At 41.8% G+C, this 27,751-nt stretch overlaps 1 protein-coding gene across 3 annotated transcripts in view; it reads left to right on the top strand.

Annotated features, from left to right (window-relative positions):
* jak1 (Janus kinase 1) overlaps positions 1-27,751 on the top strand; it is a 154,774-nt gene that overhangs the window by 70,375 nt on the left and 56,648 nt on the right. For all 3 annotated transcript variants that reach the window (XM_069938345.1, XM_069938344.1, XM_069938343.1), the window contains exons 5-6: positions 12,607-12,770; positions 23,130-23,484. In XM_069938345.1, coding sequence (XP_069794446.1) covers positions 12,607-12,770; positions 23,130-23,484 — 519 coding nt within the window. The remainder of the gene's footprint in view (positions 1-12,606; positions 12,771-23,129; positions 23,485-27,751) is intronic.

The raw sequence follows: 27,751 nt of genomic DNA, 5'->3' as shown, positions 1-27,751 counted from the left end.
TCTCAAATTTTATTCCTTGCCCTCTCCAGTATATTTTCTCTTGTCGTGTATCTCAGAAATTTTACTAAAACGGAGCTTGGTTTTTGTTGTGTCTGTGGTTTTGGGGCTAGTGTTCTGTGTGCCCATTCTATTTCCATTCCTTCCTGTATTTCTGGCATTCCCAGGACCTTTGGGATCCATTCTTTTATAAATTCTTTCATATTTGTGCCTTCTTCATCTTCCTTTATGCCCACTATCTTTATGTTGTTTCACCTACTATAGTTTTCCATTATATCCATCTTCTGAGCTAACAACTCTTGTGACTCTTTAACTTTTTTGTCACTTTCTTCCAATTTTCTTCTTAAATCATTCATTTCCATTTCTACAGCCGTTTCTCGTTCTTCCACATTTTCTAATCTTTTCCCTATTTCTGTCATGACCAGCTCTATTCTATTCACTTTTTCTTCTGAACTTTTCATTTCACTAAATTCTAATGCCAACCATTCTTTTAATGCTCTCATTTGTTCTTGAAATTCTTTAAAATTTATATACTGTCCATCTATTTTACCTTCTATTTCTCTGTGCAGAGTTTGCTCTTCTTCTTCCTCTTCTGTGTCTGCACCTGTGTTTGTTTCTTCTACTTCTCTTCCTTGTATCTGTGTCTCTTCTGACTTTCTTGTTGAGCTGCTTGCCTCACTTTGGTGGGCATCTTCTTGCATGGCTTCTTGCTGTTGGTCCTCTTCTTCTGGGCTAGTCATCTGTTGAGCCTCCTGGTGCTGTTCTTCTTTCCTATCACTCCCTTTCCTGTCACTTTCCTCTTCTTCCAGCTGAGAGCCCTGATGTCGGGCATCCCTCAGCTGGTCGCACTGCGTTATTTCGCTCCTCAGCTGGGCCCCCCTCCCGTCGATGTTCTCTTTTTCCTTAGTGAGGACATTGCTCATGCGTGACCTCTGCGGGGTCGTCACCAACTCTTTTCTCCACGACAGCTCCCTGTTTCTTCATGTACGTAAGGCCTTCTCCTTTTTCTTCCGCTGTCTTTTCTTCTTTTTTTCCCGTTGTTTTTACTTTTTCCTTCTTGGGTGCCATTTTCTTTCTTTTCTCCACAACTTTATCTTTTATTTGTTATGTTTTGTGTTTCTTGAACTTTGTATTTTCTTTACTTTATTTCTTCTTTTCTGGAGAGGGCTGGTATTCTCCTACCGGCCATACTCCATCACGTGATTCCTCAGGAACTTTGGTTTTTGAGGGATATTGGGGATCTTGTTCAGAAGAAGAGAGCGGTGTATAACAGGTATAGGCAACATGGAACAAATAAAGTTCTTGAGGAGTGTAAAAATGCAAGAAAAAAAGAGAAAGAAATCAGAAAGGCTAAAACAAGACATGAGGTTGCTTTGGCAGACAATGTGGAGGAAAGTCCTAAGGGTTTCTAGAGATATATTAAGAGGAAAAGGATGGTAAAGGACAAAATTGGTCCCCTTGAAGATCAATGTGGTCAGTTATGTATAGAGCCAAAAGAGATGAGGGAAATCTTAATATTTTTGCATCAGTATTTACTCAGGAAACTGGCACAGAGTCAAGGGATCTTGGAACTTAAAGAGGAGGAGGTCTAAAAGCAAATAAGGGTGGATAAATCTTTAGGGTATGACAAGATATTCCCTTGGACCTTGAGGGAGGCTGCTATAGAAAATGTAGGGGCTCTGGTAGAAATATTTACAATGGCCTTAGCTATGAGTGTGATGCTGGAGGATTGAAGGGGTAGTTCATGATGTTCCATTGTTTAAAAAAGACTCCAAAAATAACCCTGAAAATTATAGGCCAGTGAGCATGACATCAGTGGTAGGTAAATTATTGGAAGGTGTTTTAAGAGATCAGATATACAATTATTTGGATAGCTACATGGCTTTGTGGTAAATTGGATCAGCAAGTTTGCAGATGACACTAAAATTGGAGGTGTTGTGGACAGTGAAGGTTTTCAAAACTTGCAGAGGGATATGGACCAGTTGGAAAAATGAGCTGAAAAATGGCAGATAGAATTTAATGCAGACAAGTGTGAGGTGTTGCATTTTGGAAGGACAAATAAAAAAAAAACGAACATGGTAAATGGTAGGGCACCGAGAACAGAGGGATCTGGGAATACAGATGCATAATTTCCTGAAAGTGGTGTCACAGGTGGATAGAGTTGTAAAGAGAACTTTTGGCATATTGGCCTTCATAAATCATAGTATTGAGTACAGGAATTGGGATGTTATGGTAAAGTTGTATAAGGCATTGGTGAGGCCAAATTTGGAGTATTGTGTTCAGTTTTGGTTACCTAACTACAGGAAAAATATAAATAAGATGAAAAGAGTGTAGAGAAGATTTACTAGGATGTTGCCTGGACTTCAGGAACTGAGTTACACAGAAAAGTCAAACAGGTTAGAACTTTATTCCTGGATTGTAGAAAAATGAGGGGAGATTTGATAGAGGTATTTAAAATTATGAGGGTGATAGAGTAAATGTAGATTGGCTTTTTCCACTGAGGGTGGGTGAGATACAAACCAGAGGACATGGGTTAAGAGTGAAAAGGGAAAAGTTTTTTTGGGGGGAGGGGGATCTTCTTCACACAGTGAATGGTGGGCATGTGGAACGAGCTTCCAGCTGAGTGGTGAATGCAGGCTCAATTTAACATTTAAGAAGAATTTGGACAGATACATGGATGGGAGAGGTATGGAGAGCTATGGACTGGATGCAGCTCGGAGGGGCAGGGCAAAAAAAAATGGTTCAGCACAGGTGAGAAGAGGCCTATTTCTGTGCTGTAATATTCTTTGGTTCTAATTGTTCTTGATATGCCTGAACCAACAATACCTTGAATTTGTGTGTGTGGAAGGGGCGGCGGTGTTTTGTGTTGGTGGTGTGTGCACTCTTAAGAGATTAGAACCCTTTATTCACTTGATACACTGAGGGTACTTGGTCACAAACTATTTTCTTAGTTTGATGAAAACAATTAATTAATCTTCATGTTTATTCATGACAATTCCTAATATTTTCTGCCAGCTTCAACAGCTTTAATCACTAGACACATGTTCCCCTCCTCCCTTTTCTCTTCAGTTAAAATTGTTCCTTTGCAACTCCCTAGTCTGCATCCAACCCTGCATCCCACTCCATGTGGTATGTAGCTTTCCCATGCAACTGCAACAAGTGTAATTCTTTCCATCTTATTGGAATCCAAATATTCTTTCCAGGTAAAACACTTCTACCCCTTCCATTCTCGTGTATTGCATTTGGTGTTGACACAGGAGAAATCAAATACAGATTGAGTAATCACTTTGCACATGCACTCTGTGTCAGGAATGACCTTGAACTTCCATTTAGTTGCCTGCTATTTTATTTCATCATCTCACTGCGACTCAAATTTGTTTGCCTATGACCTTCTGCTAATTACTGAATTCTAGCATTAAGTCGATAAAGAACATCTCATAATTATTCTGATAATGTTGCAGCCATCTGAATTGAGTATTACAGACTTCAGCTTTAGATAACATGCTCTCTCTTCCTGTTTAACATTTCTGCTTGTCATTCTTTTCTCTTCTCCTCTTGATACACTCTATCAATTACTCCAAAGACTGAGAGGGAGACAATAGGCTTTATTACACTTTAGATTGTAGCAGGCCTGACTCTATGCGCTCAAATGGATGGATAGGGAGGTTGACCGTTATGGCCAGGTCACAAAGGGAGGAGCTACTGGGGAGTGAGTCATCAGTGGCGGGCCCAGCCACTCATACACAGCACAGTGTATAGATATCGTCACATTCACCCCTCTTTAAAAAACAGAACCCCGCTGAGTTAAAGTCCTAAAGTTCAGCCAGTCAGTGGTTTCCTCTGCCTCTGTGTCCCACGCAGCTCCACCAGTGGTGTACTGGTCGGTTCTGTTGCCGGTCATGTATCTTGAGGCTGGGGGGAGTAGGGCTGTTTCTATTGGAGGTAGGGTTCGATTGTCTGTGGGGGCGGTCATGGTGGTCAGAGCAGCTATAAAGGTGTCCAGGGCACGTGGTATGTGTGCACGGGATGTGTCACTACCCTGCACCGTGTCCCTGAAGCAGGTGATGTAGGTGCAGTTGGTGGCAGGGTTGGGGGCTGGATGTGTGTCTATGGCACGCACCAGGTCCCGGACAGGGACTGCATCCTCTTGGCCGTCGGGATACAGCATGTAGGTGTATTGTGGCCGTGCATAAGCTACACCTCTTCGACCAACAGGTCGGTCTTATGGCCCCTCTTGTGATTCCGCAGCAGGATGGGTCCTGGAGATGAGAGCCAGGGTGGCAGTATGGTTCCGGTCACTGTCTTCCTGGGGAAGGAAAACATGCATTCATGTGGAGTCATGTTGGTAGCGGTGCATAGGAGGGATCGGAAGGCATGGAGTGCTTCTGGCAGGTCTTCCTGCCAGTGGGACACTGCCAAGCCTTTTGACTTAAGGTCGGAGGACCACCTTCCAAACAGAGGCTTTTTCTTTCTCCACCTGGCCATTCCCCCTGGGGTTGTAGCTTGTTGTCCTACTGGTGGCTATGCCTCTAGCCAATAGGTACTGCCACAGCTTGTTGCTCATGAAAGAGGATCCCCAGTCACTATGGATATAGTTTGGGTACCTGAAAAGGATGAATATGCTGCAGAGTGCCCTGATGACAGTGGGTGTGATCATGTCGGGGCAGGGGATGGCAAAGCGGAATTTGGAGAACTCGTCTATGACGTTGAGGAAATAGACATTCCTATTGGACGAGGGCAGGGCACCCTTGAAATCAATATTGAGTTGTTCAAAGGGGCGTATGGCTTTGATGCGGTGTGCCTTGTTTGACCGAAGAAGTGCAGTTTACATTCCACGCAGATCCGACAGTGTCTGGTCAGGGACCTGACATCCACAATTGAGTACAGGAGGTTCCGAGCTTTTATGAAGTGGAACAATCTCATGACTCCAGGGTGGCAGAGGTCGTTGTGGAAGGACTGGAGGCAGCCAAGTGATAGGGCATCTGGGGGGGTGGGGTGGGGTTGTTGAGTTTGCCTGGATGGTACAGAATATCATAGTGGAGAGTTCAATCCTCCACCTCAGGATTTTATCATTCTTAATTTATAACCATTTACGTAGCGGAAACTAGAACAACTCCACTAGCTCAAACCTCCTGCTCTCCGCCAATAACCCTCCAACCCCTTCACCTCCATGCGCACATCCAACTTTATCTTAAATGACAGAAGGGACCCTGCTGCAACTATCTCATTCGGAAGATCATTCCATTCAGCCACCACTCGCTGAGTGAAAAAGCATCCTCTAATATTTCTCCTAAAGTTTTTCCCCCTTACCCTTAACTCATGCCCCTTTGTTCCAACCTCCCCTGCCCTCAGGGGAAAGAGTCTGTTTATGTCTAGTCTATCTATTCCTTTCATAATTTTAAATACCTCTATCAAGTCCCATCTCAGTTGTCTACGTTCCAATGAATAAAGTCCCAGTCTCCTTAATTTCCTTAATCTCTCCCTGTAATCCAGATGCTCTAAGCTAGGCAACATCCTTGTAAACCTTCTCTGCACCCTCTCCACCTTATCTATACTTTCTATAATTTGAAGACCAGAACTAAGCACAGTACTCCAAACCTGGCCTCACCAATGCCTTAAACAGCTGCAGCATCACCTCCCAGCTCCTATACTCTATACTATGATTTATGAAGGCCAGCATGCCATATGCCTTCTTAACCACCCTGTCTACATGGGAATCCATCTTCAGTGAACTCTGTACCATAACTCCCAGGTCCCTCTGCTCCTTTGTGTGCCTCAATGCCCTCCCCTTAACTGTATATGTCCTATTCTGGTTATCTTTACTGAAATGCAACACCTCACACTTGTCAACATTGAATTCCATCTGCCATCTTTCAGCCCACTCTTCCAAACAAACCAAATCCTTCTGTAATCCAAGAAAATCTACCTCACTATCAACCACTCCATCTATTTTCATATCATCTGCATATTTGCTTACCAAGTTAACCACACCCTCCTCTAAATCATTAATATAAATGATAAACAACAAGGGACCCAGCACCGATCCCTGTGGCACCTCACATGTAACAGCTTTCCAACCTGACAGACAATTGTCCACCATAATTCTCTGCTGTTTATCTCCCAGCCACCTCTGAACCCATGTCACAATCTCTCTACTAATTCCTTGTGACTGAACCTTCCTTATTAACCTGCCATGCGGAACCTTATCAAAAGCCTTACTAAAATCCAAATAGATCACACCCATCGTTCTACCTTCATCCACCTTTTTATTCACTTCCTCAAAAAACTCAAAAAGGTTCGTCAAACATGACTTTCCTTTTACAAACCCATGCTGGGTGCCCCTAATCAATCCCTGCCTATCCAGATATGCGTATATGCTATCTCGAAGAATACCCTCCATAACCTTCCCTACCACCGAAGTCAAACTTTTTGGCCAATAATTACTTGGCTTACACCTACTGTCTGTTTTGAACAATAGAACTACATTTGCAACCTTCCAATCCTGTGGTACCACCCCCTCCTCCAGTGATCTTTGAAAAATCACTGTCGGTGCCCTCACTATTTGTTGGCTGACCTCCCTTAAAGTCCTGGGAAAAATTCCATCAAGACCAGGAGACTTATCCACCTTAGTTGACCCAAGAAGCTCCAAAACCCTCGCTTTACTAATCCCTATCCTCTCCATAACTAAGCCCTTTGCCTTTCTTATCTTGTATAGCCCAATTTCCCTTTCCCTCGTGAATACAGATGATAAAAAATTTTCAGTATTTCTCCCATCTCATACGGTTCCTGACATAGTTCACTGATCCCATCATCCAGTGGACCTATTCTATCCTTAACCCTCCTTTTACTGTTCACATATCTGTAAAAATCCTTAGGTTTCACATTTGCCTTATTAGCTATGGACACCTCATACTTTCTTTTTGCCTTTCTAATTTCCCTCTTAAGGTTCTTCCTGCAGTCTAAGTAACGTCCATACATCTCCTCAATCCCCTGTTTTTTTAATATTTGGTACAGGCCTCCCTCTTGTCCCGAACCTACTTCTTAATTTCACCAGTAAACCACGACTCCCTCGAACCTTTAGTCTTCTCTTTTGGCCTGACTGGAACTTAAAGATCCTGTACTCTCAAAATCTCACCCCTAAATTTCCTCTACATTCTTTCCGGCAAAAAGATCAGTCCACACAACTCTCTGGAAATCCCTTCTCATTTCTCAAAATCTGAACTTCCCCCAATCGAAGACCTTCAACCTCGGACCCGACCTATCCCTTTCTATCATTAAGCTAAAGCTAATGGACCCATGATCACTGAATCCGAGGTTCTCTCCAATGCTTACCTCCGTCACCTGCCCCATTGCATTCCCAAACAACAGATCTAACACCGCTCCCCTCTAGTTGGCGTCTCAACATATTGCTGCAAAAAGCAATCCTGAACACAATGCATAAATACTAAGTCATCCTACCCTTTTACTGACTGCATTTCCCAATCTATGTTTGGAAAATTGAAATCCCCAACCAACACCACCCTATTTCTATTGCACATCTCACCTATTTCCTTGCACATTTGCTCTTCTAGTTCCCTTTCCCCATTTGGAGGCCTATAATATACCCCTATAATAGTAACTTCACCCTTCTTATTTTTCAGCTCTACCCACACTGCCTCCCTCGACAAGCCCTCCAGTCTATCTTGCCTCAGCACTGCTGTAATATCCTCCCTGACAAGTAATGCCACTCCTCCCCCTCTTAATCCACCAACTCTGTCACATCTAAAGCAGAAAAATCCTGGAACATGCAACTACCTTCCTTAAACCACGTTTCGCTAATGGCCACAACATCATAATGCCACGTGTCAATCCATACCTTTAGCTCATCCAGCTTCCTTACGCTCCTCGCATGAAAATAAATACATCTCAGGGATCTCCTACATCGTACCTTCTGCATAACCTCCTCTCTACCATTCTCACAATTTTCTCTCCATCTTTTTACTACTTCCTGCTTTTCCTCCCTCAAATTATTTAAACTTGTCTCTTTCCTTAGCCTACAAATGTTCTCCCTGCTGTCTTGCCTAACTTGAAACCCTGTCCCCAACCATACTAGTTTAAGCCCTCCCCCCTCCCCCTGCCCGACAGCCCTATCAAATGCCCCCGCTAGGAGACTGGACCCTCTGGGATTAAGATGTAACCCATCATTATGGTATAGGTCCCATCTTCCCCATTTTTCCCCACAGTTTGTGTTGAGCATGAAGGCGACAGCTCTTTGGCCTGTCAGCAGGGTAAATCTTTTCCCGGCCAGGTAGTGACGCCAGTGCCGTACTGCCTCAACGATCGCCTGTGCCTCCTTCTCGACGGAGGAGTGTCAAGTTTCGGGGCCATGGAGGGTGCAGAAGAATAATGCCACTGGTCTGCCCACCTGGTTGAGTGTGGCGGCCAGCACAAAGTCAGAGGCATCTCATTCCACTTGGAATGGGATGGATTCATCCACTTGTTGCATCATGGCTTTAGCGATGACTCCCTTGATTTGGTTTAATGCAGCCTAGGCTTCTGCCGATAAAGGGAAGTTTGTGGATCTTACCAGGGGTAGGCTTTGTTGGCATAATTGGGCACTCATTTGGCATAGTAACCTCACATTGAGGTTGTGAGGGATGGGGAGCTCCATAAGGGGATGCATGGGTCAGGGTCGGGGACAATGACACCATGTGCCATGATGCATCCAAGTATGACTTCCTTGTTGTAAGTCAAATTGGGAGACTTGGCTGTATGGAGGAATTTTGAAAGGTTTGCATCATGGTCCTGCTGGTCGTAGCCGCAGATGGTGACATTATCCAGGTAGGGGGAAGTGGCTGTCAGTTTATGCCATCTTACATCTCCCTCTGGAACATAGAAGCCGTTCGTGACTCCGAAGGGCACTCAGAGGAAGTGGTAGAGCCTGTCATCTGCTTTGAATGCAGTATATTGGCAGTCCCCTGGGTGAAGGGGGAGTTGGTGGTACGCTGACTTCAGGTCAATCATGGAGAACACCCTATACTGAGCAATCTTATTGACCATATCGGTGATCCGGGGAAGGGGATCTAGCTGCGTTAATCAGTTGATCGTCTGGCTGTAGTCAATAACCATTTGGGGTTTACTTCTGCCCCTGACCACCACGACTTGGGTTCTCCATGGGCTCGAATTGTGGGCTACAGCCCCCTCCATCAGGAGTCGCTGCACCTCGGACTTTATAAATGCCCCGTCTTCAGCACTATAGCGCCTGCTTTTTGTCACGATGGGCCTGCAGTCCAGTTCAGGTTCTCAAATAATGACGGAGGGGGTATGCAGAGGATGGAGAGGCCGCAGGCGGGGGCTGACTGCTGTGGGGGGGGGGTGGCTATGAGTCGGGGGTTGTATATTGTTAAGGTTGTTTGTGGTCCTCTGAACGCCATAGTCACGCTCCTAAACTGGCTCTGGACGCCGAGGCCCAGAACGATCGGCGCACAGAGCTGTGGCATCACAAGCAAATTAAAGTTATCATAACGTTGCCCCTCCCCCCCACCATTAACGATGCTACACAATACCCGTGGATCTCAGTGGATTGGTCCTTTGCGGCCATAGAAATGGTGCTGCTCATAGGTCTAACAGAGAGAGAAAGAAAGTTTATGGACTGTGTCCGCGCGAATAAAGCTCTCTGGGCTCCCACTGTCAAAGTTTTTGCAAAGGCAATTAGAGTCTGGACTGTCTGTCTCCATTTATCTTAATCTCCACATCGTGTAGGCGATTGGGTGAGGACTGTCTTGGTTCAGTAACACGGAGGCCAGGATTGTATCGTCGTTGCTGTTGGAGGCAGTCGTTAAGATGGTAGTCTCCATGTTGAGCACATGGTCGTACCAGGTGAGGAGAAGGAAGAAGGTCGAAGGCAGAAGTGGCATTGAATAAGATGGCGATTCCTAGATTGCGCACACGGACGAGCCATTTGGGTCCGGAAGCAGCATCACGGTTGATGGCCTACCCCCACGGGTGCATGCAGCACTACTCACTTGGGTGAGTTTTGACTTGCAGACGCACTGGTAATGTCCTTTCTTCGCAAATCCTGAACAGGCAGCTTCCTTTGCCGGGCAGAGTCATCAGAGGTGCTTTAGCTGGCCGCAGTAGTGGCGCTCAGATGTCCTATCGGCGGTGGTGTCATGGCCTGATTGCACATAGGCAGTCTGTGATGCCAGGTCCCAAAATGACAGCGCCCGCAGCCCACATGTGGAGGGCCTGTTCTTACTGGCAGTGATCACCTCAGTGTTACACTGGGCAGAATCGAGAGTCTAGCGAGCTGGAAGGCCCTCTTCAGAGGTAGCTTGTCCTCCTCAAGCAGTCACTGATGGATGTAGTCAGACCTCGCCCTGGATATGCAGGCATCCCGGACCAACTCCTCCATACACTGGGCTGCAGGTACGGGGGCCAGCAGTCTCTCCCTAGGTCGTACAGGGCCCGAAGGAACTTGTCCCTAGGCTGCTGTTTCCTCGAGGCCAGCACGTTTCATGGGCACACCACGTTCACCCAGGATCAGTAGAGGTTGTGGAGTTCAGCCATGGCCTCTTGGTAGGTTATGCTTCGCCTGGTACGTTCGGTGGCCAGGTACTCTTGCTTACAAGACCTTGAGTCACTTCTCATCTGAGTCCACCAGGCTTGTTGCGACTTTGAGAAAGTTTGAGAAACAGACGATCCACTATTCGTACTGCTCACAGCTCCAGGTGCCTGTGGATCGATTTCTAGCATGTTGGATCTCAGCAACTGGTCCATCCTGTATGGAAAACTAAAGTGTATTAAATTGGTATGCTCTATCAATGACCCCAAAGACTGAGGGGGAGACGATGGGCTTTAATACATTTTAGATTGTAGCTGGCCTGACTCCATGTGTTTGAATGAATTGATGAGGGGAGGCAGGTCAACCTTTATGTCCAGGTCACAAGGGGAGGAGCTACTGAGGAGCGAGCCATCAGAGGGCAGGTCAGCCACTCATATACAGCAGTATCTACATATCACCACGCCTCTCTGTGTGCATCATATAGCCTGCAGAATATGCTAGAACCACATCCACAATAAATTTCACAACCATAGTACCTTATCCATGTCCGTTTATAGTATCATACACTGAGATCTCCCACAAATTGGAGGAACAACACCTCTTAATCCGTCAGGGCACTGTCCAAACAGAAGGCATTAACCCTGATTTCTCTGGTTTCTATTTACCCCACCCCTGTCTCTCTTTCCCTTCCAGCTCCTCACCTCTTGTCTCTGTCTTTCCCTGTCCCCATCTCCTTTTCTCCAGCTCTGATCTGCATTCACAGAGCTACCCCCTCTCTGATCAATTCACAGCTTTTCTCACCTGTCCTCCAATCTATATCCATCTCTGGCCTCTTGACTCTGGGTCTGTTGTCCTGTCCCTATTCCCTCCTACCCCTACCTGCTTTTTGCTCATTCCATGACAAAGGGCACAAGCCTGAAACATTGGTTATATATCTTTGCCTCCTAAGGTCTCTGTGGGATCCGCTGAGTCTCTCCGATTCAACTCAATCTAAAAGTTTGCTGACAACAGCACCACCACTGTTGGCTGAATAACTGGAAGTAATGAGTCAGAACACAAAATGGAGATTGAGAGCCCTGTTGGGTAGTGGCAGACAACAATGTTGTTCTCAACATCACCAAGACCAAAGAGTTTATTGTTGATTTTAAAAAGGAGAGGCCACTTTTAAACAATATTAAAACTAACACATCCCTCTCTTTCTGAGGTCTGAAGAAGGGTCCCTTATCTGAAACATTACATGGATGCATCCTGACCTACAAAGTTTGTCCAGTATTCTACACACATAAATCTATCCTGCTGGGCAAGTACCACCAAGTGCACCTCATTACACAGACTTAGAAACATAAAGCAAACAATGGGAAGCTGGAGAGACCCAACATGTCAGGCAGCATCCATGGGTAGGAAGAGTTGGTCAATGTTTTAGGTCAGGACTCTATCTGGAATCTGGATAAAGGGTCCCAACCCGAAACATTGGCTGACCATGGAAACTGCCTGACCCACTGAGTCTCATTGTTTGCTCCAGATTCTCGCACCTGCAGTTTCTTTTGAAACCTAAAGTGCAAATAACTGTCCCCATTGAGCTATTTTCACTCTTCTCATCACAGACATGTCTTTTCTCTGCCGTTGTTCTACACTTTTGTTTTTTTTTTTAAATCTTCCTTCCTACTGAAACCTAACTGTCATCTCTCTTTCTCAGTTTTGACAAAAGTTTTGGCAAAATGGTGGCTATTTCTCCTTCCTCAGAGGCTGGTTTCCCTGTTTTTCTTTTCTCCAACATTATCCATCTTTGTTTCAGATTTACCACATCTTTAGTTTTCTTTTGATTTTTAATTCTTAACGTCTGACTCCTTTAGTCCTACCATTCAGTTGTTTACTACAGAAATAAGAATATGGAGAACTTGCATATTCCAGTGTATCAGTTCAACTTATAATATTTTAGTAGCATTTGTTCAACATTAAAATTGGTAGGCTTTTGGAGAGCGATGATCCTCTGGGTAAAATTTAGAAAGTAAGCCTGATAAAATGCCATTTTCTTTTGAAAAGTTATGATCGTTTTCTTTCTTCAGGGGCAATATGATTTGATTAAAGGTCTGGCACCTGTTCGAGATCCTATAAATGATAACGAGTTTCACGAAATAGAGAATGAGTGTCTGGGAATGGCTGTACTTGCCATGACACACCAGTCCCTTAATCGGAAAATCCCGCTTCAAGAGATCTCCAAGGAAATGAGGTAAGATTGTGGAATTGTTGAAATAGAAGAATGGTCATTTTTGAATATAATTTGTGATGTGGCATCACCTTTTAGTGATTTGTTTTCCCAATTGTTCTAAACAAATGCAATATTGTTAAAAGTTGGAAAATGTTATGACGGTGAATAAGTTCTCTTTTTGTAATTAACTGGAATCTCTTTTGTCCATCTTTGCTGTAAATGCTTCAGTTTTTTCAGCAATCATTCCCCCACTGATGGCCACCTCTCTTAAACCATGCTATTCAAACCCTTCTTTCCTCAGCTTGTTGAGTGACAATGACAATCTAATTGCCAATTTCTGCATTAGCTTTGCAATTGATACTAGGAATTTGAACAATGTTTTCACACACTCTATCCACAAAACCTTATTTTGCTCATGACAGGTTGCTTCATACTATGTAAGGTTTTCTCCGCTCATACCAGTCAGTTGATTGCCAGCAGATGACTGACAACTTGGAAGGATGAAGGAACATCAATTTCCCAATATGTCCACCAGTTACAAGGCCACAGCAGGTGTCAAACAAAGCTATTCATTACAATGGTTTTGGTTTACGGCAGACATCAAGGGACCTAACTCTCTGTTTTACTTGTGTTCACAACCGCCGAGAGATATCTGTAAGCTATTTGCAAGCCAACAAATTAATTTTAACTTCCATCCTTTAAGATTACAATGTCAGAATCAGGATTTATTGTCATTAACAAGTCATGAAGTTCGGTGTTTGCAGCAGAATCATGGTGCAAACATACATATTACAAAATTACTATAAAAATAAAATAACAATAACAATGATAGTGGATGAAAGGTAAGGCAGTATCTTTGATTCATTGATTATTCTGGAACCTGATGGCAGCGGGGAAGAAGCTGTCCTTGTACCACTGAGTGCTCGACTTTAGGCTCATGTACCTTTTACCCGATGGTAGCAGAATGAAGAGGGCATGGCTGGATGGTGGGGGTCTTTGAGGATAGAGGCTGCTTTTGTAGACACTGCCTCAATAGTTAACAACCCTCTGGAGTTTATTCTTGTCCTGAGAGTTGGCATCTCCATACCAGACAGTGATGCAACCTGCCAGAATGCTCTCCAAAGTACACCTGTAGAAGTTTACGAGAGTCTTCGATGTCATACCAAATCTCCCCAGACACCTCACAAAGTATAGGTGCTGGTGAGCCTTCTTTGTGACTGCATCAACATGGAAGCTCCAGGACAGAAATTTGGAGATGTTAACACCCAGGAATTTGAAGTTCTTGACTCTCTCCACGACTGAGCCCTTGATGAGGACTGGGTTGCGTTCCCCTGATTTCCTCCTGAAGTCCAGAATCATCTCCTTGGTTTTGCTGAGATTGAGAGCAAGGTGATTGTTGTTACACCACTCAACGAGTTGATCTATCTCCTTCCTGTACACTTGCTCATTGTTATTTGTGATTCTGCCAACATCTATGGTGTCATTGGGAAACTTACAGATGGCATTGGAATTGTGCCTGGCCACACAGTCATGGGTGTATAACGAATATTAAATTATTAAAGCCAGAACCCTAGCAAGTTCATCTCTGCTGACATATTCTCTTGGATTAATTTGCATGAATACCCTGTGATATAAAGCACACTTTAGCTGTTTTCATGGAGAGAAATTGAAGAACAGATGGGGAAGATGACATTCTCCGATTGCCACCTCCCTCATTTCATGCTATTCAAACTCTTTATTTAAACCCTTCAGAAATAAACTGCTGTGTAGTTTAGATATCTAAAATAAAGTTAAAAAAAAGTAGGGAATCTTCAAGATTTCAGACAGCATCCACCAAGAAGGCAACAAGATTACTGTTTCAGGACAGTAACCAGAACTGGTTAAAGTTAGTGATATTTTAAGATAAGCAGAACGACACATCGAGGAGAAGAGAAAAGGGAAGATAGGAAGAAAGGAACAATGCAAGACAGAAGGGAGTGGTGCGCTATCTCTTATCATGCAGGAGCACTTGTAACAGATGGGATTAATGAATTGTGGCATTACTTGATTCCTTTATCTGGGGATGCCGACTGACTTCTGAAAATAAAATCAGAACAAATTTTGTAATACTGGCTTTCACGCTGGTTTAATAGAAACATTGTTTGAATCTGTTATTCTTGAGTCCTCATATTTGTTTAATGAATAAGGGAAAAAGATAAATTGATAAGTTAGCCATTAGCTGTTACCCACAGCATCCCAAGATGCAATATCATTCAAGTATCAGTCCTCTAGGGAGAGCAAAAATCTATTTCTTCAGACAGCTATATTGACCAACACGTATCAAGTGTTTTCAGCCTGCCCATCAATCTTTCTCTCTGATAATGGAGAAGGTAAAGAACATTTATGCCCTTATTGGATTTGTTTTCCATTGGAGAGTTGCAAGATCTTAGTTGTGTTTACCTATTATCTGAGTGAATATTTAACTTAACAGAAAAATCGAAACTACCTGATTTACAGGGAAAGATTCTTAATTATGAGCAAAGGTTACAAGTGCTGGAAAGTTAAACTCTTAATTATGAAGATAAATTGGGGTGAAAATTTGAAATAATTGTTGCAGTTTAATCAATGGAAAGTACAGTAGTTCTGTAATTTTTTTTAACCTGACCATTAGTTTGTTATTCCTCAGTTCAGAAATTTTGGTGTTGGGCCTGCAGAGGATCAAACTAAAAACAGGGAGGGCTGATTGACATCCTTGCTCTTTGTGCTTATCCAAGTTCTATTGCAGAAAAGTTTGAAGTGATGCTTATTTTGGAAGTTAAGCCAGGTTAGAGCATTTACAATGAATGACAGAGCTCTGGAAAATTTTATTGAACAGTGGGAGCTTGGGGTACAAATTCATTACCAAAAATGAAGCTGTTTGGCAAGGAGAGGAAAAAAGAACTCCTTAATCAAAGCAATAAATTACTTTATTAGTCAACACTTCTGCATTCATATCAAATCAAAGATTCTGAAAATAATTCATAAAAGGTCCCCACAGGGTTTGAAAATTTAAATTCAAATCAGAAATTGAGCATCTAATCTTCTCTAAATGTAAACATGGCGTGACATCATGTAGCCATTGAGCGTGAGTCAGTGGAACAATGTCTTTGCATCTGATCAGCACTGTCCGCCTAGCCATGAGAAGTAAAAGCTAATGCATGCAATTCAGATGCCATTGGAGTTATGCCACTCTCTCCAACAATACCAAACAAGGCAGTTAAAGGATTAGGCTTAAAATTAAATTTTAAAAAGTACAGAAAAAGTTTGAAATACTTCTTATCAGTATTTCTCAAGGCTCTGGCATGAAGCATCTCCGTTGTTGCATCTATCACAATGAGGAGATACATCCACATAAAAATGAGATGATTTGACTTTGGACATGTGGGCTCTATGGATTACTTTATATGGTAGGAGAGAGTGACAAGCACATAAAGATGAGGTATTAACCAATTTAAAAATTACAAGTTTCTTCAGAGATGAAAAGTTGTAGGTCTTGTTCCCAGGCTTCTTAAATTTTATCTAAAGGAGCCTCTCTTATTCCCAACGACATGCCATAAATGTTAGATATTGAACTGTTATAAAAAGATTGTAAATTAAAAATTATATCTATTAAATTCTTATCAGTGCTCATAGGAAATGTATGTAACTGAGATCATAAAAAATCTCTAATCTGTAAATAACGAAAAAATGAGTATTTGGTGATCTATATTTAATTGACTGTTCAAAAAAAGCAAGACTTCCTTTGATAAATAAACCTTTAAAACATTTAATACCTAATCTATAACATTCTTTAAAAGCTACGTCAATCATGGAAGGTTTAAAGAAATAATTAGAAAAAAATAGGACTAGAATCAGAAAATCTCAATAAGCCAAAATGTTTTCTAAATTGTATCCAGGTCCTCAAAGTATGTTTGACCACTGGGTTATCAGTTAATTTATTTAAAGATATAGGAAGTGAGGATCTGAGAAGGGAAATGATCACATTTTTTATAACCGAATTAGATTCCAAAGACACCCATATTCGACAGTCCTCATGGTTAAGATAATATGACCAACATGTAAGATTTGGTATATTGACTGCCCAATAATAGAACCTAAGGTTTGGTAAAGCTAAACCTTGGTTCTTTTTAAGTTTTTGTAAATATACTTTGTTTAGGCTAGATGTAAGCATGCATTGTCAGTAATAAGAATTGTACACTTTGTAAGTTATATGGATGACAAAAAATCTGGATTATGTTGATAGACAATATTTTATGATATGTTCATGGTGACTGCTGGCCTTGCTTAAGATATAATTATGGTATTTAAATTGTGCAGCATTCTTGAGCTCAGCCATTTGCTTTTGTATCTGCAGTAAGAGCTTGCAAGCTCCAACAATGTCTTGTTGCATTAACAATCTGACATGATGTCTTGCCATGGCAGATAGTTTAGTCTTCTATACACATTCCTTGCATTCACCCCATGTACAGGAACAGGGTTAGGTGATTTAGCACTCCAGCCAGTTAATGTAACCATTACACATCTTGTGTACTGGAATACATTCATTTATTACCGAACAAAATCATCAACTTGATGAATGCAAGTGATATTTCTTTAATCTCCAGATCCTATTGTGAAATAGATGTGAAAACACATATTTGGAAGGTCCAAACCAAAATACTCTGTAGAGAGATCAATATAATATTTTGAGGTTTGAACTGGGAAACAAGTGAGAAATTGCCAGTGATACTGGGGGTACAATGGACTGGATTCTGTCCAGGGTTATGTGCATCCATCTTATCTCTGTAAACACAGCCATTTTACAGAGTTGTTTGTGCACATACCAAATGTAAAATGGAGAAGAGTGAAATCGATAGAATGTATAGTCAATCTACTTCCACAGTTTACTGCCCAGTCCCAGGCTAATGCTAAATATACATTTATTGAACCTGCAGTAGATTTCAATTCACCGTGCTTACAATATAACTGTATCATGTTTAACTGCTTTTTCTCTTTTTATTCCATGTCTATTGTTTTCTTGTGTGATTTAAAAAAAAAAGATTTCAGCCACGTAAAGCAGTAAAATTGAAGCTGTCGATCAGCACCATACTCGGAAAATTCCAAAGGTGTGGTTAAGAGTACGGCTACAAAAGACAAAGTATTAGGTTCCAAATAGGAATCAAGTCACAGCAAACTTCCCCTCAATCAGTGCTTACTTCTTCTAGCTTTATAGCAAAACTCATTCCTGATCTCACAACCTCTTTTTATAGTATTTTGCTATAGTAATTATAAGGCAGTCTCCAGGATTGTTCTCATATTTTTTTCTTTATTGTAGTGAGGCCTTTCAAAACCATGATGTATAAACTTGAAGGAGGCATCCTTAATTCTGTCTTCACAAAGTGCAACATAACTTATTTCACAGATATATTAAGAGAACAAAGTGAGACAGAGGAACTTAAGGAAAGCTATGAATGGGGCAAAAGGCTGATATCTCTGGGGCCTGATGATCTGCATCCCCAAGTATTCAAGGATGTGGTACTGCAAATGGTCCATGCATTAATGGTCATCCTTAAATTCTTCACCCTCTGGAGTGGGTTCTTTCAGATTAAAGGGTGGCAAACAAAACCCTGCTGTTTTATAAAGGAGAAATGGAAAAACTGAATTGGAGACAAGTAAATAAAAACTTCTGGAGAAACTAGATGCATTAGAAATGACACAAAGCTGGGGAGAGCTATCTGAGCAGTGAGAATGAAACAAAGTTACAATTGAAATCAACAAGTTGAGTGAATGGAAAAATACATGGCAGATATAAAATGGTTAGCGTAACGCAATGTTGTAACTGCTAGTGATTGGGACTGGGGTTCGAATCTAGCGCTCTCTATAAGGAGTTTGTACGTTCTCCCTGTGTTTGCATGGGTTTCCTCCTAGTGCTCCAGTTTCCTCCAACTATTCAAACATACCGAGGGTTGTAGTTAATTGGGTGTAATTGTGTGGCATGGGCTCATGGGCCAAAAGGGCCTGTTACTGTACTGTATGTACATATGTCTATGTATGTCTAAATCTGAGGTTATCCACTTGGGTTTGTGACAGATTGTTATATTTTATATTGTAGCGGCAGCTACTCTGCTCCTGCAATAACACACACACAACCAGACGGGTTGAGCTCAGTGAGCAGACTAGTTTATTGCAGGCTGCTGGGCTGCACTTATACTCCCAGCCCGGACCTGGCTGAGAACTGTGCTGGAGGGTGCTGATGTCACATGGTCCCCCAGCGCAGGTTTCTGAGCCCTGTGCTGGAAGGAAGGGAAACCCCCGACCACGCCATTTTGGTCGGCTGCCCCGCCGCGTGGCTTACAACCGGGACCGGTTCGCCTGCCTCGTGGTGAGCCGCCACAATATAATGTATAGATATGTTTTTGGAGGAGATAGATTGTGGGGTTTTTAGTTAGGTCACACACAGATACAAGCACTTCAAAACAGATCTCATTTAAAATGCAAGAGCTTGACTCAAGCCAGACAGTCCAGACTCCGAGTGCCTTTGCAAAAACTTTGAAGAATGCCTATAAGGACTTCACAAGTAGGTGTTAATTGGACATGCTGTGGAGTGATGGGTTATAGTTTTGGAAAGCAACAGATGAACGGACTCAGAAGATTGGGTCCGATGGTGCAGTCTGTTTGAATGCAGTTTGCTGTTCTGAGAAGGTTGTGGTTTTGCAAGCAGAGAGAGTCAAACAGGTTTTTCTCTGAGTGTGACAGAGAGAAAGAGAGAGACTGCTGGTTTTCTGCAGTGACTTTTGGAAGGTTGTTTGAAACCCCATTTATTGAAGGCGGGTTGTGAGTTCTTAGTTCATCCTGTTCAAAACTCTTGTGGTCTTTACAAGAGGAGATGGCTGGCTGTATAATGTTTTACCTGAGATGAGGGAAACAGAAAAGGAACTCTGTGGGGACCTGAAAGAAAGAGGTTATCATCTGGAAAACACTGGGGTAAGTTTCTTCAGCAAGACACTGAAGTGGCTAATCGGAAGGGATCAGTTGTGTGTGTCCAACAAGCAATAAATCTCTCTCTGAAAACCGACAAAAACCTTCATGAGTGCTAACCATTTACCTTTCAAGCACCAAAGCCTGGTGAAGATTCATAAATGTTAAATTCTGTGCACAGTATAAGAATTGCCTGATACCAGTGAACTTGGAGGAGTGAGAAGTGAGATTGGATGGTGAATCAAGGAACATTTCTGAACTGACTCACACATTACATACACATGTGCTTAGAATTAGAATGGGGTTAAGTTAGTAGTAATAAGAAAGTTTGATCCTGTTTTTATTTTTAAAGAAAATTAAAAGTATCTTTTGTTTAAGTAACCATTTGTCTTGGTGAATTTCTATTGCTGTTGGGTTTTGGGGTCCTCTGGGCCTGTCACAGGTTCTAAACGTGTCGGCCTTCAGTGCCAAAAGATTAGTGTGCAGGAGCTAGGACATTGATTACTCTTATGTAGGGAGAGCAATACAGGTTTACTAGACTGATTTCTGCAATGATAGGATGAATTTACAAAACGAAGTTGGGTTTGTTAGGGGTATATTCACTGAGTTTAGAAGTATGAGAGAGATTTCAGGGAAATCTACCAAATTCTATTAGACAGACCAAATGGATGTTCCCAATGGCTGGAGAGCCCAGAACCAGGAGTCACTGTCTCAGGATACAGTGTCTGGTGTTTAGAACTGGTATCTGGTGAAATTCTTCACCAGAGAAAGGCAGAGGTGAGTTTTTAACTTCAGGTATGCACCGCTTAATATCTGTTTGGGCAATGTCCAACTGCATATACGTTCATGGTCACATAATTATTCAGTTACCGCAAGCGAGTGACAGGTAAAATAGATGGGGGAGAGCCAGTGGATGTGGTGTATCTGGACTTCCAAAAGGCCTTCGATAAGGTCCCGCATAAACGACTGGCTTCCAAAATCAAGGCTCATGGGATTGGGGGCAAAGTATTGATGTGGATTGAGAACTGGCTGGCAGGTAGAAGACAGAGAGTTGGGATAAATGGCTCGTTTTCTGAGTGGCAGGCGGTGACCAGTGGGGTGCCACAGGGATCTGTACTGGGACCCCAGCTGTTCACAATTTACATTAATGATCTGGATGAGGGGATTGGATGTAATATCTCCAAATTTGCAGATGACACTAAGCTAGGAGGGGTTGTGTGCATGGAAGAGGGGGTCAGGAAGCTCCAGTGTGATTTGGATAAATTGAGGGACTGGGCAGATACATGGCAAATGCACTACAATGTGGATAAATGTGAGGTTATCCACTTTGGTAATACAAACCGGAGGGCAGATTACTATTTGAATGGCAATAGATTAAGAGATGGGAAGTGCAGAGAGACCTAGGGTTACTTGTACATCAGTTTCTGAAGGCGAGCATGCAGGTACAGCAGGCGGTTAAAAAGGCAAATGGTATGTTGGCCTTCATATCAAGAGGGTTTGAGTATAGGAACAAGGATACCTTACTGCAGCTGTACAGGGCCTTGGTGAGACCCCACCTGGAGTATTGTGTGCAGTTTTGGTCACCTTATCTAAGGAAGGATGTTCTTGCAATGGAGGGAGTGCAGAGGCGATTCACCAGGCTGATACCTGGAGTGGCAGGAATGACTTATGAGGAAAGATTGCGCAAATTGGGATTGTACTCGCTGGAGTTTAGAAGATTGAGAGGGGATCTCATAGAGACATATAAAATTCTGGCAGGACTGGACAGAATGGATGCAGATGGGATGTTTCCAATGATGGGAAAATCCAGAACCTGGGGCCATGGTTTGAGGCAAACCTCAAACCATTTAGGACCGAGATGAGGAGGAATTTCTTTACCCAGAGGGTGGTGAATCTGTGGAATTCATTGCCACAGAGGGCAGTAGAGGCAGGTTCATTAAATATATTTAAGAGGGAATTAGATCTATTTCTTCAGTATAAGGGTATTAAAGGTTACGGAGAGAAGGCGGGGACGGGGTACTGAACTTTAAGATCAGCCATGATCTCGTTGAATGGCGGAGCAGGCTCGAAGGGCCGAATGACCTACTCCTGCTCCTATCTTCTATGTTTCTATTTTTCTACGAGTCCGCAGCAATTTAAAAAAGCGATTGCTACCTATAGGAAATTGTATACTGTATAACCAAAATGGTCTGACTGGCCTGCTCTCTCCCCACAGCCCTGTATCAGTCCCAACTAATCCCACTGCCCTGCACTCTCCCCACACTGATTCAGCTGCCCTGCTCTCTCCCCACAGCCCCGTGTCAGTCCCCACACTGATCCCACTGCATTGCTCTCTGCCCAATGCCCCCTGTCAGTCCCCACACTGATTCCTACTTACAAATAAAAAGTTTACAGGTACACTGCAGTATCCCATATAGCTTTGTTAAGTATATAATATGGTGTTTGCACAATGTCCACAATGCAGAACGCCCAAATTCACAGAACATATCGTGGGCGTTAAGTGGCACATAGCTGTATTCTCAACAAGGATTCTGACCAACATTGTGGCTCGGTTAGTAAAACTGCATCCTTGCAGCTCCAGCAACCTAGGTGCAACCCTCACCTCCAGTGCTGTCTGCATATAGTTTGCATGTTCTTCCTGAAACCATGTGGGTTTCCCCTGGGTGCTCTGGTTTTGTCTCACGTCCCAAAGACATGGTTAATTGACCATAGTAATTTGTCCCTTGTGTGTAAGTGAATAGTGAAACCTATTTGATGGGAATATGTTGAAAATAATAGGATTAATGTAAATAGGTGCCTGATGCTAGTGCAAATGTATTTCATACTGTTTAACTCAAGATATATTTCTTAATAGTAGCAGGATCAAAGGATATGGGAGAAGGCAAGAATAGAGTAGGGAAATGGATAATCTGCAATGATCATATATGGTGGAGCAGAGATGGGTGGCCTACTTTTGCTCCTATTTTCTATGATATCTGTAATACCAGAGACTGTTGATTGCCAGTGCAAATTTCATAATCTGGTCTTCTGCATTATTCAGTAAAGGTACAGGAACAAGGTGGTGTGAGGGAGAGTGAAAGGTGTTGCAGCAATGCAGGTGTGAAATGGTTGTGGGGTTACCAAACAAAGTTGGCAATATCGTAAAGGATTTCTATCACTTCACTACAAAAGCAGTGGCAATGGTTCTGGCAATACAGTGACATTAAACCTCATGGAACAATGAAATCATAAATGGATGAGAGGAAATAATGTAGCACATTTGAAAATTAATAGAACTGTTCACTCAAGTCAATGAAAGCAAAAAGACAGTGGAGGCACAATAATTACAATTAATCCATTGCTGAAAGATGATCAAGTTCAAAGAATCATGTTGTTGTAAAGTAACATTTTCTTGGTTTCTTTCAGTTACAAGAATTACATCCCTGAGACACTGAATTTGAGCATCAAACGGCGAAACATCTTGACCAGGTGTCGAATCAACAACGTCTTTAAAAATTTCTTGAAAGAGTTCAACAATAAAACAGTGAGTGATAGTAACGTGTCACCTCATGACCTCAAAGTCAAATATTTGGCCACCCTGGAATCCTTGACAAAGAATTTTGGGGCTGAAATATTTAAGCCAATAAGCCTGTTGATCTCAATGGAAAATGAACGCGTGATGAACAGCTTTGAGCCCATTGAGAAGGAACGGAAGGAGAAAGAACATGAAGTGATAATAACGGGAAGTATGGGAATTAAGTGGAGACGTATACCAAAAGAGGTAAGTCATTATTGTCTCCTCCTCTCAAAATATTATTTCCTGTTAAAGAGAGCTGTTATGGAACACATCAGAATATTCAACCAGGGAGCCAACCTGAATGCTGCCCACACTAATGAGTTTTACAAAGTAGCGATGGGAACAGATATCTTCTCTTCTTTTGTGGTTGAGAAGTTTTTTTTAAAAATAGCTTCTCCAATTTCAATTGATGTGACTCATTCTCGGGATCAAATCTTTTTTTAAAAATCTGCATTTGTTTATTATGCACTTGCCATTATTTGCAGCAAAAGACCCATGAAGCTTCTGCATGAGATGTTATTGAGTGCAGAACAAATCAAGTCATTCTTTTTAATTTTTTTTATTGAGTTTAACAAAAACCCTTTGCCTAAGGTATATTAATGATATCAAATCATATATATATGTCACATATCAATTGAAAATGAGAAGCACAACCATAATTATTCCATGTTTCATTCAGGACATCAAATTTTACAATTATAATAATTAAACAATTAAATCATAACTTGTGCTGTGTCCAAAAATAATATTGAATACAAACATTATACAAATACAGTTTCCTTATATAAGATATTTTAGACTTCTCTGATGTGATCATATTGTTCTGTGATATGATCGTGACCTATAGTTAAACCCCGCCCCCCCTTTACTTGTTTGTCTTAATAATAAAAAGGTTAAAAAAATTTAAATCAAGTCCAATCAAGTCAAATTTATTGTCATCTGATTGTACAAGTACAACCCAACAAAACAGCATTCGCCAGTCCTCGGTGCAAAACATGCAAACACTCAAGCATACAGACAAATAAAAAATATGCAGGATAAGTATTATATATATCTGTAAAAATAAATAAATATTGTTTTGTACAAATGACAGTCTCGGGTGGTTAGTGTGAGCAGTTCCTTTAATCATTCAGCTTCTTCCATGGGAAGAAGCTGTTCCTTAGCCTGGTGCTGCTGGCTCTCATACTCCTGTATCTCTTCCCCGACAAAAGCAGCTGCAAGACAGTGTGTATAGGATGGAAGGGGTCCTCAGTGATTTTGCATGCCCCCTTCAGACAACAATCCCTGTAGATCATGATATTGGGGTGGGGAGTGGGCGGCAGGGAGATTCCAGTGATCCTTGCTACCTCTCTCATGGTCTTGTGGATTGACCTCCGATCCATTTTGTGGGATGTAGTTCCAGGTTCATTTACCAGTTGATAATATGTTTTTATTCACTATGGTTGCTGTTACGCAGTCTCAGAGTTGTACAGCATGGAAATGTTCCCTTTGGGCCATCATGTCCATATAACCATATAACAATTAAAGTACGGAAACAGGCCATCCCGGCCCTTCTAGTCCGCACCGATTTATGTGAAACTCCACTAATTCCACCTACCTGCTCCCTGCCCATAACCCTCCTACCCCCTCACATCCATGTATTCATCCAACCTCCTCTTAAATGACAAAACTCAAGTTCTCCTTCCAGACAATCTGTGGCTCCATCAAGATCTTTCATCTGTTGCTTTTTGTAAACAACAATCCATTAGTGAAGTCTCTTGGGCCCTCTTCAAAGCTCTTGCAAAGGCTGAGTTGATGACTTTTTTTGCCTCCTTCCCCATACTAGTTCCACATTATTTTATGCCTTGGCTGTTTAAGCATTAATTTAAGTGTCTCTTAAATATAGTGATCGCATATGACTCCACAACCTCTCCTGACATTTACTTCCAGATATCAACCAGTTTCCGTGCTTTTGAAAAAAAAAATCTCTCCAAATCCCCTGTCAAAGCTCTTTCCTGTCTCCTTGAATGTATGTCACCTTGTTTGTGTTAGCCCTCCCATAGGAAAGATTATGGCAATCTACCCTCTCAATGCCTCTTAATTTATAATGAGCCTCTATCTAGGGACATCAAGCTCAGTCTATCCAATCATCTAATCTCTTCCCATTGGCTCAAACCAGGCAAAGTCATGGAGAATCTCCTCTGCGCTCTTTCCAGTGCAACCATAACCTTCCTGCAGTGAGGTAAATAGAATTAATTGTAATATTCCACGTGCGGTCTAACCAGTGTTAGATTGTTACATACCATCACAATTTTTGTACACTATGGTATATGCTTTCTTCACCATCTTGACCACTTGAGTTGCAACTTTCAGGGAACTGTATACTTGAGCTCCAAAGTCACTCTGTTCATTTAATATTCTATGGTCCCCTTGCATTAACTGGTTATGTCCAACTTCTACTTGACTTGCCAAAATGCATAATCTTGCACTTGTCAAAATTAAGTTCCATCTGCTCACATTTGTCCATCTGCTAACGCTTGCCTCCTGTTCTCCTTCATGGATTTGCTTTCCCCATTTCTTCTGTACCAGCTTTTATCAGAGCTGCAACTGCTATTAGATCTTGCAGGAACTTGAGTTTAACACTGTTAATGCTGGATAATCCATTGCAGTATTGATTATATGAAGATTAAGTTTACCCAAAAATAAAGAACTCCACTTATTTACTGAGAATCAATAAATGAATAAAGAAACTGCACTCATAATTACAAAGATAATTATATGTATAATCACAACTTTCTGTAATATTCATGCTGAAATCCTGGATATTACTATTTTTGTAGGTCTTTGCTTTCCTGAGCAATATAAGACTCCGTTTTGGAGAATCTATGAATCAATAAATAGACCATGAAATCTTCCTGGGCTGTGATTGTGAAAAAAGTGTTGGATGGAAGAGTGTAGCCTGTGAAGCTAATTTGGTCATGGAAGAAAAAAAAGTAATTGGAACAAAGTTTATTAGCTGTTATATTTTTATTAGATTTCAACAAGTTCATCCAACGATCTGTTACCTTTCCCTGAAACAAAACGTTGACTACCCATTTCTCTCAATGGATGTTGCTTCATCCCTGAGCCAGTCCATCCTTTCAATATTCATGCAGATTTCAGATTTATTGTCAGAGTACATACATTTCATCACACCCAACCCTGAGATTCTTTTTTTTACTGTGGGTGAGGCAGAATTACTACTTATTGGCAGTGCAAAAAAAAAACTGATTCAACGTACACAAGTAAACAAATAAACAAACTGTGCAATACAGAGAGAGACAGACAGACAGAAATCAATAAAGTGCAAAAAATAAGAGTCCTTAAATCCTTGATTGACTTTGTCATTGAGTCTGATGGTGGAGGGGTAGCAGCTGTTCCTCAACCTGATGGTGTGAATCTTGTGGCACCTATACCTCTTTCCTGATGACAGCAAGAAGAATGGAGCATGTACTGGGTAGAGTGGATCCTTGATGATTTCTACTGCTCTCCAAAGGCAGCATTCCTTGAAGATGTTCTTGATGGTGGGGAGGGTTTTACGTGATGTCCTAGGCTGTGTCCACTGCATTTTGCAGGGCTTTACACTCAAAGGCGTTGGTGTCCCCATACCAGACCATGATGCAGCCAGTCAGCACACATTCCACCACACATCTGTAGAAATTTGTCAGGGTTTCCAATGTCATGCCAAATCTCCGCAAACTCCTGACATAATAATATTTAATACGAAAATTATACAAATAATACATGTACAATTTCCTTATACAAGATATTTTAGACTTCTCTGATTGTTCTGTGATATGATCGAGATCTATAGTTTGAAGCCCCCCCCCCCACCACCACCCCAGCAGAGGTGCTGACATGCTTTGTGTGTTGGGATCAAGAAAGATCAGTCACCTTTGTTCAAATTTGCACTGTAGTTTCATCCATTTCCTGTTTTCTGAAATGTATTGACTCCTAGTTAAGCAATGCCTCAGTTGTATTTCTTATCCTAGTTTTAAATCATTCCTCTTTATCAGTCATTTGCAGCCCGACCAAGACTATGCTACGTTCTTATTCTGGCCTCTTGTTATTCTTGAACTTATTTCCACAAGGAACTTATCTCTATTTTATTAGCTTTGTGAGGTGTTTTCTAAAACCAACCTCGTCATTTGCCAAGTATCCCTTTCATGGCTTTACATTTAAGGGCATTGGTGTTCCCACACCAAACCATGATGCTTTTGTTTGTTTGGTAATGCTCGTGAAATATTGCACCATTCAGAATAATATATAGAAAGAAGTTTTTTTATTTTTTTGGTGTTGTGGGATGAATGAAGAATTATTTTACTGGAGCTCAATTAGGAAGAAAATTAAAATTGTCAAGAGGTGATATTATAAAATGATGTGTTCAACACAAAACTAGAGATGATGAGTGGGGGTTGAAATAAAAATTTGTCACAATGTTGATAGCATATTC

The sequence above is a fragment of the Narcine bancroftii genome, chromosome 5 (assembly GCF_036971445.1).
Source record: "Narcine bancroftii isolate sNarBan1 chromosome 5, sNarBan1.hap1, whole genome shotgun sequence".
In the NCBI taxonomy this organism is placed as follows: Eukaryota; Metazoa; Chordata; class Chondrichthyes; order Torpediniformes; family Narcinidae; genus Narcine; species Narcine bancroftii.
This window is presented reverse-complemented; position numbering and strand designations above follow the sequence as displayed.